Genomic DNA, 14974 nt, shown 5'->3' with positions numbered 1-14974 from the left:
GCGTTGAAATGATGTCATAGCCTAAATACTACTGTTCCTTTTTGGATTTGCGCCATATTTCAATTTTAAATAGGTCCTTTTACCTGAAGGCATTACTATGGTATCACAGTGAATTGCAGTAGTACATGAAGTGGCACTGAGTAGCTTGTATCACATTCATCCTCTTCTCAAGTACAAAAACTGTAAATTTGGGAGACTCTCGTTTGGGTGGATAGGTCTTGGTTTATGGAAGAGTTCAGTCCATGGTTAGGGCTTAGTCCAAAGAAAGTTGTTTCCCATGCGCTTGAGCTTGCGTTGTATAGACTAACTGTGGAAAAGAATTTGCCTGGTCTAGCCCAGTCCTTATCCTAGAGGGTAGGTGGCTTTTTAGATACCCTGCTTCAGGCTAGGTAGGGCTCTGAGGACAAGGACTGAGGCTGAATATTGATTTGATGGTCTGTGAGAAACCACTTAAGGAATCCAAGCAGGATTAATGGCTTTATAGTTGCCTCTGTCGCAGGAGCAGTGCTACGGCGTTCTGGACTAGCTGGAGTTTTTCTAGGCATTACATGAAGATGCACATTTGTGATAGCCCAGCCGAAAGACAGAAAAATATAAACAGCCCAACTTACTGTCCTTTAGAGGACGTTGCAGGTGGGGTGGGGACTGCCGTCTTGCTAACCATAGGTGTGATTGCTTTATTCTTGGATGCTGAGAACATTATATTAGCCAAAAATGCTTCTAAATTACAGACTGAACTAAATTTGAGTCAGTAGCACTTCTAAACCTACATAAGTGATCTAAAATGGTATACACTGTTGCTAATTTAGGTTAAAATCCTTATGAAATAAATACTCCCCTGACTAAGAATCAGCAGTCCTTTGTCAAGGATAAGGCAGCAGATAAATGCAGTTCAGTGTGTATCTTCCAACAGATGTAGTCTTGGGAAGATTTCAGATAGTTTTCAAGAGAAGACTTTAATAGGTATATGAATAATGACAGCAAGAGATACAAATTTTAGTTTACTGCGTTTGCTATGTTTTTCTTTCAGGCTTTATTTTTAAACACTTGTGATGTTTATCTTTTTTTGTCTACTTTTGCTTGGCCTCCATGTGAATAGTTCTTTACAGTTTCAGCAGAATGTTTTTCTCCAAATGTGTTAGAAGAACAACGGAGAGCCTTTAGTAAATGTGGTTCACTTGTTTTGGGGGGAGGGTTCCTGGTCGTTGAGATGCAGGCCGCCTCACGGGACTTGCAGTAGGAGTTACACAGGTCTGGAAGCAGCTGCCCTGGGTTGGCACTCGCTCTTTATTCATCCGACTGAGTACTGCTGTCACAGCTAACAAAATTCCTTATAAGCTTTGGATGGTGTCCACATGAAAAAGCAGTACTACTTAGACTAGAGAGAAATGAGGAGAAATGTGCTAAATCTCTATTTGATTTATGTTTTGCTTAAATACTTGACTACCTTCTATCAAAGCAAAGAACAGAATCTTGTAAAACTGCTTTCTGCCATCTCTCTATTGTACTTGCAGCGCCTGAGTGAAAGATTGCATTTTATTTCATACCTATATTTGAGACAAAACTTAAAAAAACAACAAAAAAAAATCCAGTTTCTAGAAGATAACAAACCTCTTTTTTCACCCCTCCCTTTAGGATTTGCATTTATACAACACCCAAGCTTAATGTTCGAACAGGAAGTGAAGACTCTGTACAACAGCATTCTTTCAGATAAGAACTGCTCAGTAAACTTAAAAATCCAGGTGTTAAAAAACCTCCAAACCTACTTGCAGGAGGAGGATACACGGATGCAGCAGGCAGATAGAGACTGTAAGTGTTGAGTTCTTCTCTCTAATGAGGCACGCAAAGTCTAACTTTATTGCATAAAATTACCATACATGTGAACTGAGTCACTGCAGATTGTTATCTAATCAATAATATCTTATATTAAAGTATCTTAGAATAATTTTCCAAAATTAATTATGTGCACAGGTATATTGAGAAGTGTAGCTTATTATTTACCCTCAAAATGTAGAAATCCTGGAAGCAACCTTGAATACATAATTCTGTAATTTTGGTAGTAAATACTTTTCATCAAATTCTTCTCTAAGGTTAACTTGCAGATACTGTAAGAAATTTTTTAAAACAAAAACCTTTATTTGGAAACAAGACTTTAATGAAGTCTTGTCTCTTTAGTTTTTTGAAGTATATTTTGCTATTAGATTGTTACAAGTCTCATGAGATCATAAATCCATTCTAAGATAGCTGAAATACATGTATGTTGTAAAGCCTAAAGACAAGTAAGCATCAAGTAGTGGCAAACTAAGTAATACGGTGATGAGTGTTCTATTGCTTTTGTCCTTTTTACAGGGAAAAAAGTAGCAAAACAGGAAGACCTGAAAGAAATGGGTGATATTTCCTCAGGGATGAGTAGTTCCATCATGCAGCTATATCTCAAACAGGTCCTTGAGGCTTTCTTTCATACCCAGTCCAGTGTACGCCACTTTGCTCTAAATGTCATTGCACTGACATTAAACCAGGGTCTCATCCATCCTGTTCAGGTATGATGGGCTTTTATGATGGGGATTCTTGTTGCTCAGCTATTCAGAAGTTTTTAGGCTGACTAGATAAATTTCCAGATCCTTGTGGTTTTTTTTTCTTCCAACTCTGTTACAGTAATTTCTTGCTGTAGCAAGGTGCCTTTACAGAAAACAAATTTTGAAATTTGGTTTGTGCTGATAAGCCAGTGAGATTCCAAACACTGGTTTTTATTGGCTTTGGGTCAAGATCTAAAAGTCCAGCCAGAGCCTAAAGAGCACTTACAAATGCATATTGGAGTATAGTACTTTTTTGTTGTAAGTTTAAATTTCAGGCATATGCTCAGCCTTTTTCCTCCCTTGATTTTTCTATACTGAACTTTATGTGAGCTTACCTCTTCTGCTCCCCCCAACCCCTGTGTCCTCCAAAATATCGAAATTCCAGAGTCAATGTCAGAACTATCTTAAGTCATCATCTCCACTATTCTTTACTTATGTAATATTTTTATGGTAATTTTTAATGCCACAACTATTGTGCATGTTAAGTTACAAATGCTGTTTTGTTTTGTTTTTTTTAAAAAAACACTCCACTTCTGTGGTGTAAATGGACTTCTGAGTTTGAGAGGGAAATGGGAATGCTACCTGAAACCTTGAACCTTATAATGCTGCTTTCTCTTGTAATTTGTATCGTTGTTTGCCAAAAAGTAGTGAAGTAGTAAGTTGCAAAGAGTTTCATATTCTACTTCCTGGAGCAGTCAGAATATAACGAGAACACCATTACAACAGAAAGCAGGCAAAAGAGAGAGTGTGAGAGAGGAGGTACACTAATCATTTCATTTGTTTTTCAAGTGTGTGCCGTACTTAATCGCTATGGGCACGGATCCAGAGCCCTCCATGCGAAACAAAGCTGACCAGCAGTTGGTGGAAATAGACAAAAAATACGCTGGGTTCATTCACGTAAGTAATTTGAATTTAAATTTTTGCATAATACTTATTTCATGTTCTCTGATGGTTTAACAGTTAAACGTGCCTCAGCTGCAAAAAAAAAAAATAAAATAAAATAAAAATCCCATATGTGGAATTTCTGTTGTTGGATATAAAAAGGATATAATATATTTGAAGCATCTCATCCAGTCCAGAATACCTATTTGTATTCCACTGAGATTGGAGCTTTGTAGATACCTAGATATCTAGACACCTAGTTCAGTAGAAGGCCAGCAGATGAAATTTGCTATGTAGGCAGCTGGGATTGAAGGTGGTGTGTAGGTGAGGAGATACTGCAGGRAGCAGCAGCAAAGGCTGGTGTGAGGGGGCTGGATGTGCTGCCTAGCTGAGGTTCGGTAGGTGCTGAAACTAGAACAGAAGCCCTGGAGTAAATAAAAACAGCTGGAAAATTTAAGAAATGGGCAAAAAAACTGATTTTCTGTTAGTCCTCTTGCAGTTATACGGACTTAGTATTTTGTTTTACTACAGTTTAGGTCAAGCATACAAATTTGGTAAAATGTCCTGTTACAGGTGTGAACATTTCTGTATTCTTGAAAATAGTTTAAACTGGAATACATGACTGCAGTGGGTAAACAGATTAACTGTATATTTCTAATAAAGTATTTGCAGTGGAGCTGTTTACAAGACCTTATGATTTCTGCCAGAAATAATGTTCTAATCCGTTTGCCAACTCAAATTAATGTTACCTCAGTTCATGTTTGGAAGTTAAACTTCAGATTAACATACACTTAGAAAGAAAAAAGCTAAAAAATGAGTTAGCAGTTTCTGTTGACAGGCTGTGGAATTCTGGGATCTGCATTTTTAAATTTTCCACTGCAAAAATTATATTATTTTGTGTTTCAGCTTTGCTGTTTGGAAACCACAGTTTAAAAATAAATACTTTTCTGTTACAGATGAAAGCAGTGGCTGGTATGAAGATGTCTTACCAGGTACAACAGGCAATTAATACCTGCCCGAAGGATCCTGTAAGAGGTTTTAGACACGATGAATCATCCAGTGCTTTGTGTTCGCACCTGTACTCCATGATCCGAGGGAACCGTCAACACAGACGAGCCTTTCTAATTTCTTTACTCAACCTCTTTGATGATACTGCAGTAAGCATCACACTTCCTTCATTTAAAAAAGAATTAAAATATAGCCTCACAAGCTCAAATTCTCCTTTTAAAATATTTTTTGACATAATTATCAATAACTTTATTTCCGTAATATATTTTATTTTGTTTTATAATGAGGTATTAACCTATATAATAGAACATATTTGTTTACTTTTGCATCATTTCATAATTTTCCTATAGCCAGCTTGAATTTATCAGAGATAATATATATGAAAATATATATAAAATATTCAGCTCTGACCACAGTTTGCTTATGTACATGTTGTTTAGGGTGAGGTAAGAGGAGTTACCTAGGATGAAATTTGTAATAATATTTTTGCTGTAGACTGTTAGAACACGGGATAACTATAAATCTGTAATATATTTGTATGTATATTTGTATGTACACTTCTATAAAATGTTTTGGTTTTTTATCTTGCAGAAAACAGAGGTGAATATGCTCTTGTATATAGCAGACAATCTAGCCTGTTTTCCTTATCAAACACAGGAAGAGCCACTGTTTATAATGCATCATATAGACATTACACTATCCGTCTCTGGTAGCAACCTACTACAGTCGTTTAAAGAGGTAAATGCATTTATATTTTAATATATGTATAATGATGACAGTATAAGCTGTGTATAATTTGGTCAGTTTTTCGGCGAGTACAGTCCCATTACTGTGACAAGTAGCATTATTTTGTAATCAGGAGTGTAAAAAAATCTGTTCTGGCCTGAATATGATAGATACTAGTTTAAAACTTTCCTTAGCTATCCACTAACATTTAAAGAAGAACAAAGAATTTTGAGATATTAACRATAATTCATTGCATGCATTTTGGAAGTAGGTGAACCTAAAATCTTTATGAAATACTGATTTGTTGTAGTTGTGTAATTTTAATAAATTTAGGTTGCTGTTTAATTCCTTTTGCTGTCAAGTTGCTGAAGGCAGTTATATGTCTCTTGCCTGAGAGCCATTTAACAATTTTTTTTTTGGGGGGGGGGGCAAGAAAAGAGAACACAATCTTTTTTCTCTTAAAGTAGCATTGGGGACCCCCAAACATGGCGTAGTATCTGTTTTGGAGGTGTTATGTGACCCCGTAGCCCTGTAAGACAACGGGCCTCTCTTTCTCAAAGATGTTAATGTCTCCTTTTCCTGAACAACTTTAGCAGCAGAAAGTTCAAACTTTTAGGAGGCAAACTTGTTTCTGGAATTTTTGGTCCACCTATAAGTACAGTCGGAGCTGATGCCTGGGAGTACCCTGCTCTGAATTCCCACTGCCCACCAAAGTCAATTTTTGATCTGCTAGGAAGAGGCAGCACGTCCTCCAGACTGGAGGCAGTGTGCTAATACCGCTGTAGCACCCAGCACAGCGAAGACGAGATGAGATCCTGTTTGGGGCATCTTAGGTTCTGTGTCATGAAAAACCATAATACATGCAGCAGTACTGCGAGTGTGAGATTCGGTAGCTCTGCAAGTAGTAGAACTGATTATTAGTAATACTGTGCATGATCGCTTGGGGTTTCTCTGGTCCCCAGTATAATTAATGTCACAGAATTTTAACACAGAGACAAGCTTTGCCTAGTCTGTACCAAAGTAGATATGGAAATATATGTAACACAAAAATTGAATTTGTCTTGATTTATTGTATTCAACCTTCTAATGCATTTTACTGGCACTGTTAACAAAATTCAGCACAGTCTCTTTAAGAGCAGCTTGCCAGTGGAGTACTTGGTGCTTTTGTTGCCCTTGTCCCCACCTTGCAAAAAGTGTGAGCTTTGGATCAAATTGGGGGGTTGGGGGGGGGCATCTTTTAATCTTTGAATATCAGGTTATGGATTAATGACATTGTTCAGGGAATTCTTGTTGATTGATGTCAGTGAAGATTTTTGGAAAGTTTTTTGAGAAAGGTACATGATACTACTTATCCTAATTTTGGAATGTTTGTTTACTTCTCTGTCTCGCAGTCTATGGTGAAAGACAAAAAAAAGGAAAGAAAACCTTCATCAGATGAGGAGACCGAGAGTGACAGTAACAGCGGTAGTGAGAGCGAGAGTGAGGAGGAAGCTTCCAAGCCTCGGAGGTTGCGGAAACGAGTAGACTCTGATTCAGACTCTGATGAAGAAAATGATATAAATGCTGTGATGAAATGTTTACCAGAAAATTCAGCTCCTTTAATTGAATTTGCAAATGTCTCCCAAGGCATATTATTACTTCTGATGCTGAAACAGCATTTAAAGAACCTCTGTGGATTCTCTGATAGGTAAGGATAATTCGCTAACAGAAAGGCTACCAGCTTGTAATCTAGTGAGTTGTTTCCAAGGACCAAGTATGGAAGAATGTTTAAAAGTTGATTGTAACAAATTGCTTAAACAATGTTTGTTTAAGAGAAAAAAACAAATGTAGCAAGTTAAAGGTAATGAAATAGAAATTCTGATTTAGGAAAAGCAATGATTTCATTTCTTATCAGGATGCCTACTGCATACTGAATGATAAAAATATAACTACTTTTCTTGAAGATTTTAAAAGTTTTTTCTAAAAAATTGCTTTGGGTTTTTCTTAAAAGCTCTTCCCTTTGTTTTTTTTAAACAGTAAAATTCAGAAATATTCTCCATCTGAATCTGCAAAAGTTTATGATAAAGCGATAAACAGGAAGACAGGAGTGCATTTCCATCCAAAACAAACTCTGGATTTTCTGCGGAGTGATATGGCTAATTCCAAGATCACTGAAGAAGTGAAGAGGAGTATAGTAAAACAATACCTAGATGTAAGTAAAATAGCGCTGCAGATCTAAAACTTTTTTAACACGGTATAAACTTGGAAGTAGATGGTGATGAGTTAGATGAACACTTCAAAATGTTGAATTCCCAGTAACCTTTTGTGATATTTTTATGACTCACAACTCCCTTTCAGAATGTGTAGCAAGATTATCATTGAAAGTCTTAAAATAAATTTAAACACAATAAGATTAATTTCAACTAAAGGATTTTCATCTTTATGAAGTATTTTCTAATTTCTGGTGTTGCTCATTTATACCATTCCTATAGATCTTGTCCACTTTATCCCTGAGTGCTTCCGTTACAGGAACAGAGACTAGATCTAGTAGATGTGGTGTATTCACCTTTTCTTTTGGCAATTCTTTAAAATATTAACTAGAGAAAACTTTTTAAACTATGGGAACACAGGAAGAAAACTTTTAGATAACTAGCAGAATATGGGAAGAAAATAAAAAGGTTGTAAAACAAACAAAAAACACAGGCCATCCAGCTTTGAAGTTTCTGCCATTTGTTTTATCCTGTTTCCTTATGTTTCCATTTAGTTGTTTTGTTTGTTTGTTTKTTTTAATATAGTGTGACATAAATGTCTATTTTTAAAGTTACAATCTGGATGAATCTGTTTTTTTTGTTTGTTTTTTGTTTTTTTAATAGTTCAAGCTCCTTATGGAACATTTGGATCCTGATGAAGAGGAAGAAGATGGAGAAGTGTCAGCTAGCACAAATGCTCGAAACAAAGCAATTACCTCGCTGCTTGGAGGAGGCAGCCCTAAAAACAATGCAGCTGAGACAGAGGACGATGAAAGTGATGGGGAGGATAGAGGAGGAGGCACTTCAGGGGTGAGGCGGAGGAGGAGTCAACGTATTTCGCAGCGTATTACGTAAAATGATTTTTATGTGCTTATAAATGTCAGTCTATTATATTAAATGTACACCAAGTAATGTAATCCACATGAAAGAAAGCATTTTGTAGATAGAGATTCTCTACTTAACCGTTTATACAACTTTTGTAGAAAGTTTAACAGAAAAGACAATAAAAAAAACAACCTAGAAAATGAGATTTATCCAGTATAAAAAGTTATTAATTTTCCTTTGGAATGTACTGTGTGTTATCCTTTTTATTGTTGCCAAGTTTTTATGTAGCTTTATGATTCATGTGTATATATAATTTTATATATCAATAAGAGATAAAGACACGGGTACAAATTAAGAGTATGTGGTTTTACAAGGATATGTTAACCCCTTGGCGCTGGCGGTCGCGGTGCGTCTCATTGCCGGCAATGGAATGTGTGCCGGGAAATCCCAACTCCCGGCGTCAAGGGATTAAAAGCAATAAAAGCAATAATTTCACTAAAGTTCTTTTGTGTAACACTTGGTCTTTTTTCCCCCCAATGTTTTAGTCATTGAGAAGGTCAAAACGAAATTCAGACTCTACGGAGTTGGCAGCACAGATGAATGAAAGTGTTGATGTCATGGATGTCATCGCTATTTGCTGTCCAAAGTACAAAGACCGACCACAAATTGCAAGAGTAGTACAGAAAACCAGCAATGGCTTCAGTGTTCAGTGGATGGCAGGCTCCTACAGTGGCTCCTGGACTGAGGCTAAGCGCCGTGATGGCCGCAAACTGGTGCCTTGGGTAGACACTATTAAAGAGTCAGACATTATTTACAAAAAAATTGCTCTAACGAGTGCTAATAAGCTGACTAATAAAGTGGTTCAGACTTTACGATCGCTGTATGCCGCCAAGGATGGAACTTCCAGCTAATGAATTTGTACATGCAGCCAAATTTACAGGAATTGAAATAACAGAAAAACTTGAAATATCAACTTTCTGGCAAAAAAATCAGTTAAATGAAGAGTAAGAATGGAACCTGGGACGCAGGAAAAAAAGAAGGAAATGTTTGGTAAACATTTTTGTGGGAGCTTCCTTCGCTGTTGTGCAGCAGAAACTTCTCAGTTCATTTTTACTCCCACTGTATTATAGTTTAACAAAAAATTGTTTATATCTTGAAAAAAAACTTTCTGTTTAAAAAAAAAATAAACAAGTGAATGTTGGAAATTAGTCTGTTAATGTTCTTAATAAAGTGTTCTTGGAGTTTAACCTAGCAGCGGATGGCTTTCTTTAGCTTAGCCCAGTTTCCAGGGAAGCATTGTTTTTCCAGGCTGTAAAATGGCAGAATCTCCTGGATATATAATTTATTCTGTTGAGAAAAAAAAAAAAGAAAAAAAAAAAAAGAGCATGCAGTATCTATGACCTATCTGCAGGAGGAGTTTTTGTAAATGTAGATTTTGATGTATTAGGTCACCCTGAAATAATACAAGAAAAGGGATCCCCAGCAAATCTGGTGGAACGAATACTGCAATAAATTTTTTTACTTCTCTTTGTTACTTGTCTGTTTCCATTTGAATTTCTTATTGTAAAGATCTGTTTAAATCCATTTATATTATTTTGCAGTCTTTTATGTAAAATTTACTATATCAGTGGTTTTCAAAACAAGACATAAAATATTGTTTATACAGTTTGTATAGGCTGACTTCTGAATAATTGGTATCTTTTTATTTTTATCCCTTAAAGGGTGTAAACACAAGTTAACTCCAGGGTTTTATTGTATCCTGCAATATTTAGTATTAACTATATGATTTAGCACTGTGCCAAACACATTTTCAAGAGTACATTTTGATATAAAAGAAACTATAGTTTATTCCTTGTATGCTTCAATTTCTTTCTAATGCTGTCCAAATGGTAATTTATGATAGTTTAAATTTTGGGAAAGCTGAATGACTATTCTGCTTGGGCTAACCAGCCATGTATGCATTTCTCTGGGTTAATATATAGAGGTTTGTGTCAAAAGGAAATAGCTACCAGTATCTGAGGAGTGAATGGGTATGAATCTGGGTAATTAATGCTACATTCCTTCACAAATGAATTTTTTAAAAAATGTTTGTATATTAGACTATTTTTTTTACTAATTGAGAGATGTTTTCACATTTTATACATTGAAAAAATGCTATTGAAAGCTTTTGGAAGCATTCGCTTCAACTGTGTTGCCACAAGCCTTTCATAAGCAGTTCTTTCTAGGTAGTAACAAAAGAAGCAGAACAGAAAAAATCTAAAACAGCTAAACTTTTTAGGGGAGTATTAAACCCTGCTGTGTTTTCAAATGTATTTATCTAAAACAGGTGTTCCTCAATAAGCAAATCTTTCTTTCTATTATGTTTATTTTCTTTTACAATTTTAATTTATGGTAGGATGCTGTTTTTATGAAACTAGCTTGCAGAATTCTAATACRTTATTTGATTTGTGAGGAATAGTAACAGTATTCCAAAATATTCTCATGTACAGAAAAAATATTAAACTGAAATGATTAATAACTCCTCAGAATCTAGTTAGTAATTGTTCCTATGTGAAATGCCTTTTTGCTGTTTCACCACTGGAATTTTGCTGAACAGAAATATTTTCTCACCTTTTTTCTTCACTGGTGATGTTGCTTTCTTCATTGTACAAAAGGCCACATCTGGGACTAAAACAGATACTGTTAAAGCAGGAATAAGCCGAAAAAACGGAAGTCATCCCTGCACCTCTGGATGCAGGACACTTTGTAGCAAACAATGAAATATTGTCTATCTCAGGACCAAGAGCAGCTTTTATAGTGGGAATTTCATACTTTGAGAATAGAGGGGGATTATGCCATGTCACATGTTAGTAGTACAAAACATTGAAAATATTTCACAAGTGAAAACTCCCAAGTGATAAAAACAAGAATTCCATATGGAGATGCAGTTTCAAATGAAGTTGTTTTATTAGTCTGGCCATTTCTGATGCTATTTATATTAAAGCATCATATTTTTAATAGGTAATACAAACATTTCCTTGTTCATAAACAAAAGTGTTTCATGGTCATGTGGCTTTTGCAATAGCAGAGAGTTTTATTTCAGTTTGTTTGGTATTTATTAGAATAAAATATCAGAAAGAAATTATAATTAAACAACAAAAACCTGAAGTCTAAAGTTGTCTTAGTTGAGAGGGTTTGGACTATTACTATATTGTGTGTTATGCCAAAGCGCTGTTGGCTGTAATATAATATAGACTTAAAACTGATTATAGATTATTGAATAAGATTCTCACTAGTTAGAGTTGAATTTTCCCCTTCTGTACTATTCCTAATTCATGGTAATACTTAGTTTTGTTTTGCTTTTCACAGATGCTTTGCCTATCACATTTAAATTACTCGCTGTGAAAGAAAAAGGTAGCAGAGTTCATTTGTGGAAAACAGCTTCCTATCAGCTCTGTAGACCAAAGGTTTATGATTCTCGGCTGTATGAAACGTAATGCCTGAGGCTGCGACTGCAGTCGGTGCTTACTCTGAGAAGCACCTGAGGGTTTACAGACATAAACCACATTATCGACAACAGCATATACCAAGATAAGTTTGTTTTTACATAAAAAAGGAAAAAAACATGCTGCAGTGCAGTGACTGATACAGTAACAGAATTTTACTCCTTTGGTTTGACATAGCTTTGTAGTATTTTTTCATTGTATGGCTATAGATTTTTACATACATAACTATAATGACTATTGAATTTTTTTTAATTCTTGCTATTTTCTCCCTTTGAATACACGTTCTGTACATGAAAACTTGTTGAGGTAACTTACATAGCAAAGGGATATTGTCAAGCTTTTAAAATTAACACTAGCCATATTGTACTTTTTAAGAAAACACAGATACTTCCACAATCTAAATAAATGAGAATGAGATGATTATTTTTAATCTTCCACCTCAGTACTGTAAAATTGCAGAATAATTTTTGAGTATTTTCATGATCTGCAGCTATGAAAGATCACAATAGTTTTCTGACAAAACTTTAATTACAAATAAGTATTTTTTTAAATGATTCAGTAATGCCCTTTTGTATTTTTTTGAGGTTCCCTATTGCTTATATTAACTAATCTAACATGTATAAAGTTAGATGTGGGCAATATTCAGCATAAGTATTTTAGTGAGGTGTGGCCATTAAAAAGCTATTTAAAATTTTAAAGTTTAAGTCAAACTTTAGCATTTATTTGATGTTGTGATGTCACAAGTGAGAATATTGTTAATGTAGAATAATTGGGTTGTGCTAAACATATTAACTATCACATAAAATACACTGTAGCACTGAAATAGTTCTTAAAAGTATTTGTGGCTCACGATGGCAAAAAGTTTATAGTTGAGGCTGACTCATCTGGTGCCAGTTAAACAGCAGGATCTTCTGCCTAAAGGCAGATATTAATGTTCCATATTAATGAACGGATCAATTCAATTGATCCTTCCCGTAAAGCCAGCRCTTATGTTTTAGCTCTGAGCCCCAGACATGTATTCTTGGGGCTGACTCCAAACAAATACCAAACGCTTCTGTTTGTGGGCCCAACACTCCTGAATCTCATAGACTAGAAACAGTGAGAGCTCAAGGCACAAGTGTTATATTCTAGTTTGCTTCCACTCACTGAAGAGCCACGCTGTAATCATACAAACATTTCCATATCCCTCAGAGAAATTGTCATCTTATCGTTAAAGTACTGAGTTGTAATGGGTGAGTTTTTAATGTGAGTTTTTAGTTTTCATGGTTCCTTGATTAAATATTAAAGTGTTACTGTTACATACGAATAAATTCATAGTATTTTCATATTTCATTTATTTAAAATAAATGTTTCAAGAGTTCAGTTTGGACCCTTCCAAAACAGAACGTGCATGTTTTTATCCTAGAATGCACAAACACTCTTTTGTGTGGCTCCATTTCTCGTGGTGCTCGTAATGCTCATGTGGGCCTGGGACTCCTGGAAGCCAGCTGAGGAACTTCTTCCGGGGTTACTCTGAAAGAACTCTTGCCAGGCTGTGTTCAACCCATCAGACTTTTATATACAATATTACTAGTTTCTACTTGATTTAGATATGCTCACCTATATTTGCACTTCCCTTTATAGGAAACCCTTCCTTTCCAACAGCACCTGTCAAAGCACCTATGCAATCTGAAGGAATAGTTTTCATCAGTATCCATGTAATTGCATACACTGTTTGCAGATCTGGAGTTGTGAAGTGTCTCATCCAGCCATCCTTCTCAAAGCCCATAGATTACATTAGTTTTGAAAATGAAAGGAAATACAGATAGGTATTTAGTGTCACCAAGAGCATCTGAACTCCTTAGCCTGTTTTTTGGGGGAGAGGGAGTGGAGGAGGTTGGGGGAATTTTATTCTGATGGGGAACATCATTGCTTTAGGCAACCAACTGCCATTATAGTGACAGTATGTGTGGCATATGTTTTAGTAATCTATCAGGCAAGGCAGTCTGGAACACTGGAGCTGTAGAAGTACGTTACCAGTTAATTGATTGTCCCAGTTACAGTTTATGACACAAAGTGGCAAGTATTTCTAAGAATTTTTTGGTGACTATTGAAAGAAACATTTTGATTTTGAAAGAGCTTTTCTCCATAACTGTACTTAGCAAAGCTCTGTTGAAAGGCTCATATTTTTGTTCTGAAAACAAGTCTCCTGGTTTTAGCTTCTGTCTTGTTCCCAAAAGGCTGTAACAGTGATTTTAGTTGATTTTTTTTTTTTTTTTCCTCCAGTGGACTGACTGTCAAACAAGGTTACTACTTATGTATTTGTAATGTAGCCTCTGTCTTTTTGAAGTTGTTGTTCTGAGCAGTAAACACGCACACAAATATCCAACTCTTCTTTTTTTCTTCAGTCGGCTCATTTGCACTGCACTTTCTTCTTCCCCTTCCCACAAAGTAGTTTCTGAGTTTGTTTTATCTGCTCCTCATTTGAAAAACTCCGTCCATTATAGCAGCCTACAAAATTTAACCCAGTATGTTGGAAACATCCCAAATCTGTTACTTCAGTTGATTTGTTTTTGAGAAACCATATAAGAGATCATCTGTTTCTTTCTAATACTGCCTTCACAAGCACAAACTTGGGATTTATGCTTTCCTGGGACAACAGTCTTGTTTCTGTCTTTTATTTTATTTGTGCAGTTTTCCTTTTAGGGTTTATGCTTCTATGTAAATAATATGGAACCTGAACTGCACTTAAATTCCTATATGTCAGAAATACATGTGATGAGAAACTCAGTGGATTCCTGCTTAGCCTAATTGTGCTCTGCAAGCATAGGCAAATGAAGTACAAAGATTCCTTGAGAAAATCTATTCAGTTTTGATTTGTAAGAAAACAGCTTTGATTCTTAGAGTTCTGTGTAGTGATGGATTTTCAAATTCAGCCTTGAACATAGCCTGTGTGATGCATTCTTGCAGTTCTGAACAGTTCTGCATTGTATCTCAGTACAAATCTGCAGTTCGGACTCAGGTAATACCAAGTTCTCTATGATCTGATCACTGCTCATCATTATTTTTATTTGCTACCCAAAAGGACTGGTTAGGAAAAAAAGAATAATGCACGTAGTGGGRTTTTCTAAAATACATATATATAAGTAACAGCTGTTACACATTTTATTAAATTCTAAGTTTTGACCAGCTCAAAAGCAAGTTGGAAAACTCAATTTTTTTATTTTTATTTTTTTTACCAAGAATTAATTTAGAATTGAAAGTT

At 35.5% G+C, this 14974-nt stretch overlaps 1 protein-coding gene across 5 annotated transcripts in view; it reads left to right on the top strand.

The window, feature by feature from the left end:
- The window catches only part of NIPBL (NIPBL, cohesin loading factor), a 158943-nt gene extending 145890 nt beyond the window's left edge, over nucleotides 1–13053 (top strand). For 4 of the 5 annotated variants that reach the window (XM_026087246.1, XM_026087244.1, XM_026087247.1 and 1 more), the window contains 9 exons: nucleotides 1636–1809; nucleotides 2350–2540; nucleotides 3366–3473; nucleotides 4415–4615; nucleotides 5058–5204; nucleotides 6584–6879; nucleotides 7209–7383; nucleotides 8045–8230; nucleotides 8791–13053. In XM_026087246.1, the coding sequence (XP_025943031.1) occupies nucleotides 1636–1809; nucleotides 2350–2540; nucleotides 3366–3473; nucleotides 4415–4615; nucleotides 5058–5204; nucleotides 6584–6879; nucleotides 7209–7383; nucleotides 8045–8230; nucleotides 8791–9156 (1844 nt within the window). In that variant the 3' untranslated portion in view covers nucleotides 9157–13053. Of the gene's footprint in view, nucleotides 1–1635; nucleotides 1810–2349; nucleotides 2541–3365; nucleotides 3474–4414; nucleotides 4616–5057; nucleotides 5205–6583; nucleotides 6880–7208; nucleotides 7384–8044; nucleotides 8272–8790 lie in introns of all 5 variants that reach the window. The other variant, XM_026087245.1, reaches the window with a different exon arrangement.
- Nucleotides 13054–14974: the final 1921 nt, after the last annotated feature.

The sequence above is a fragment of the Apteryx rowi genome, unplaced genomic scaffold (assembly GCF_003343035.1).
Source record: "Apteryx rowi isolate R43461 unplaced genomic scaffold, aptRow1 scaffold_71, whole genome shotgun sequence".
Classification (NCBI taxonomy): Eukaryota; Metazoa; Chordata; class Aves; order Apterygiformes; family Apterygidae; genus Apteryx; species Apteryx rowi.
This window is presented reverse-complemented; position numbering and strand designations above follow the sequence as displayed.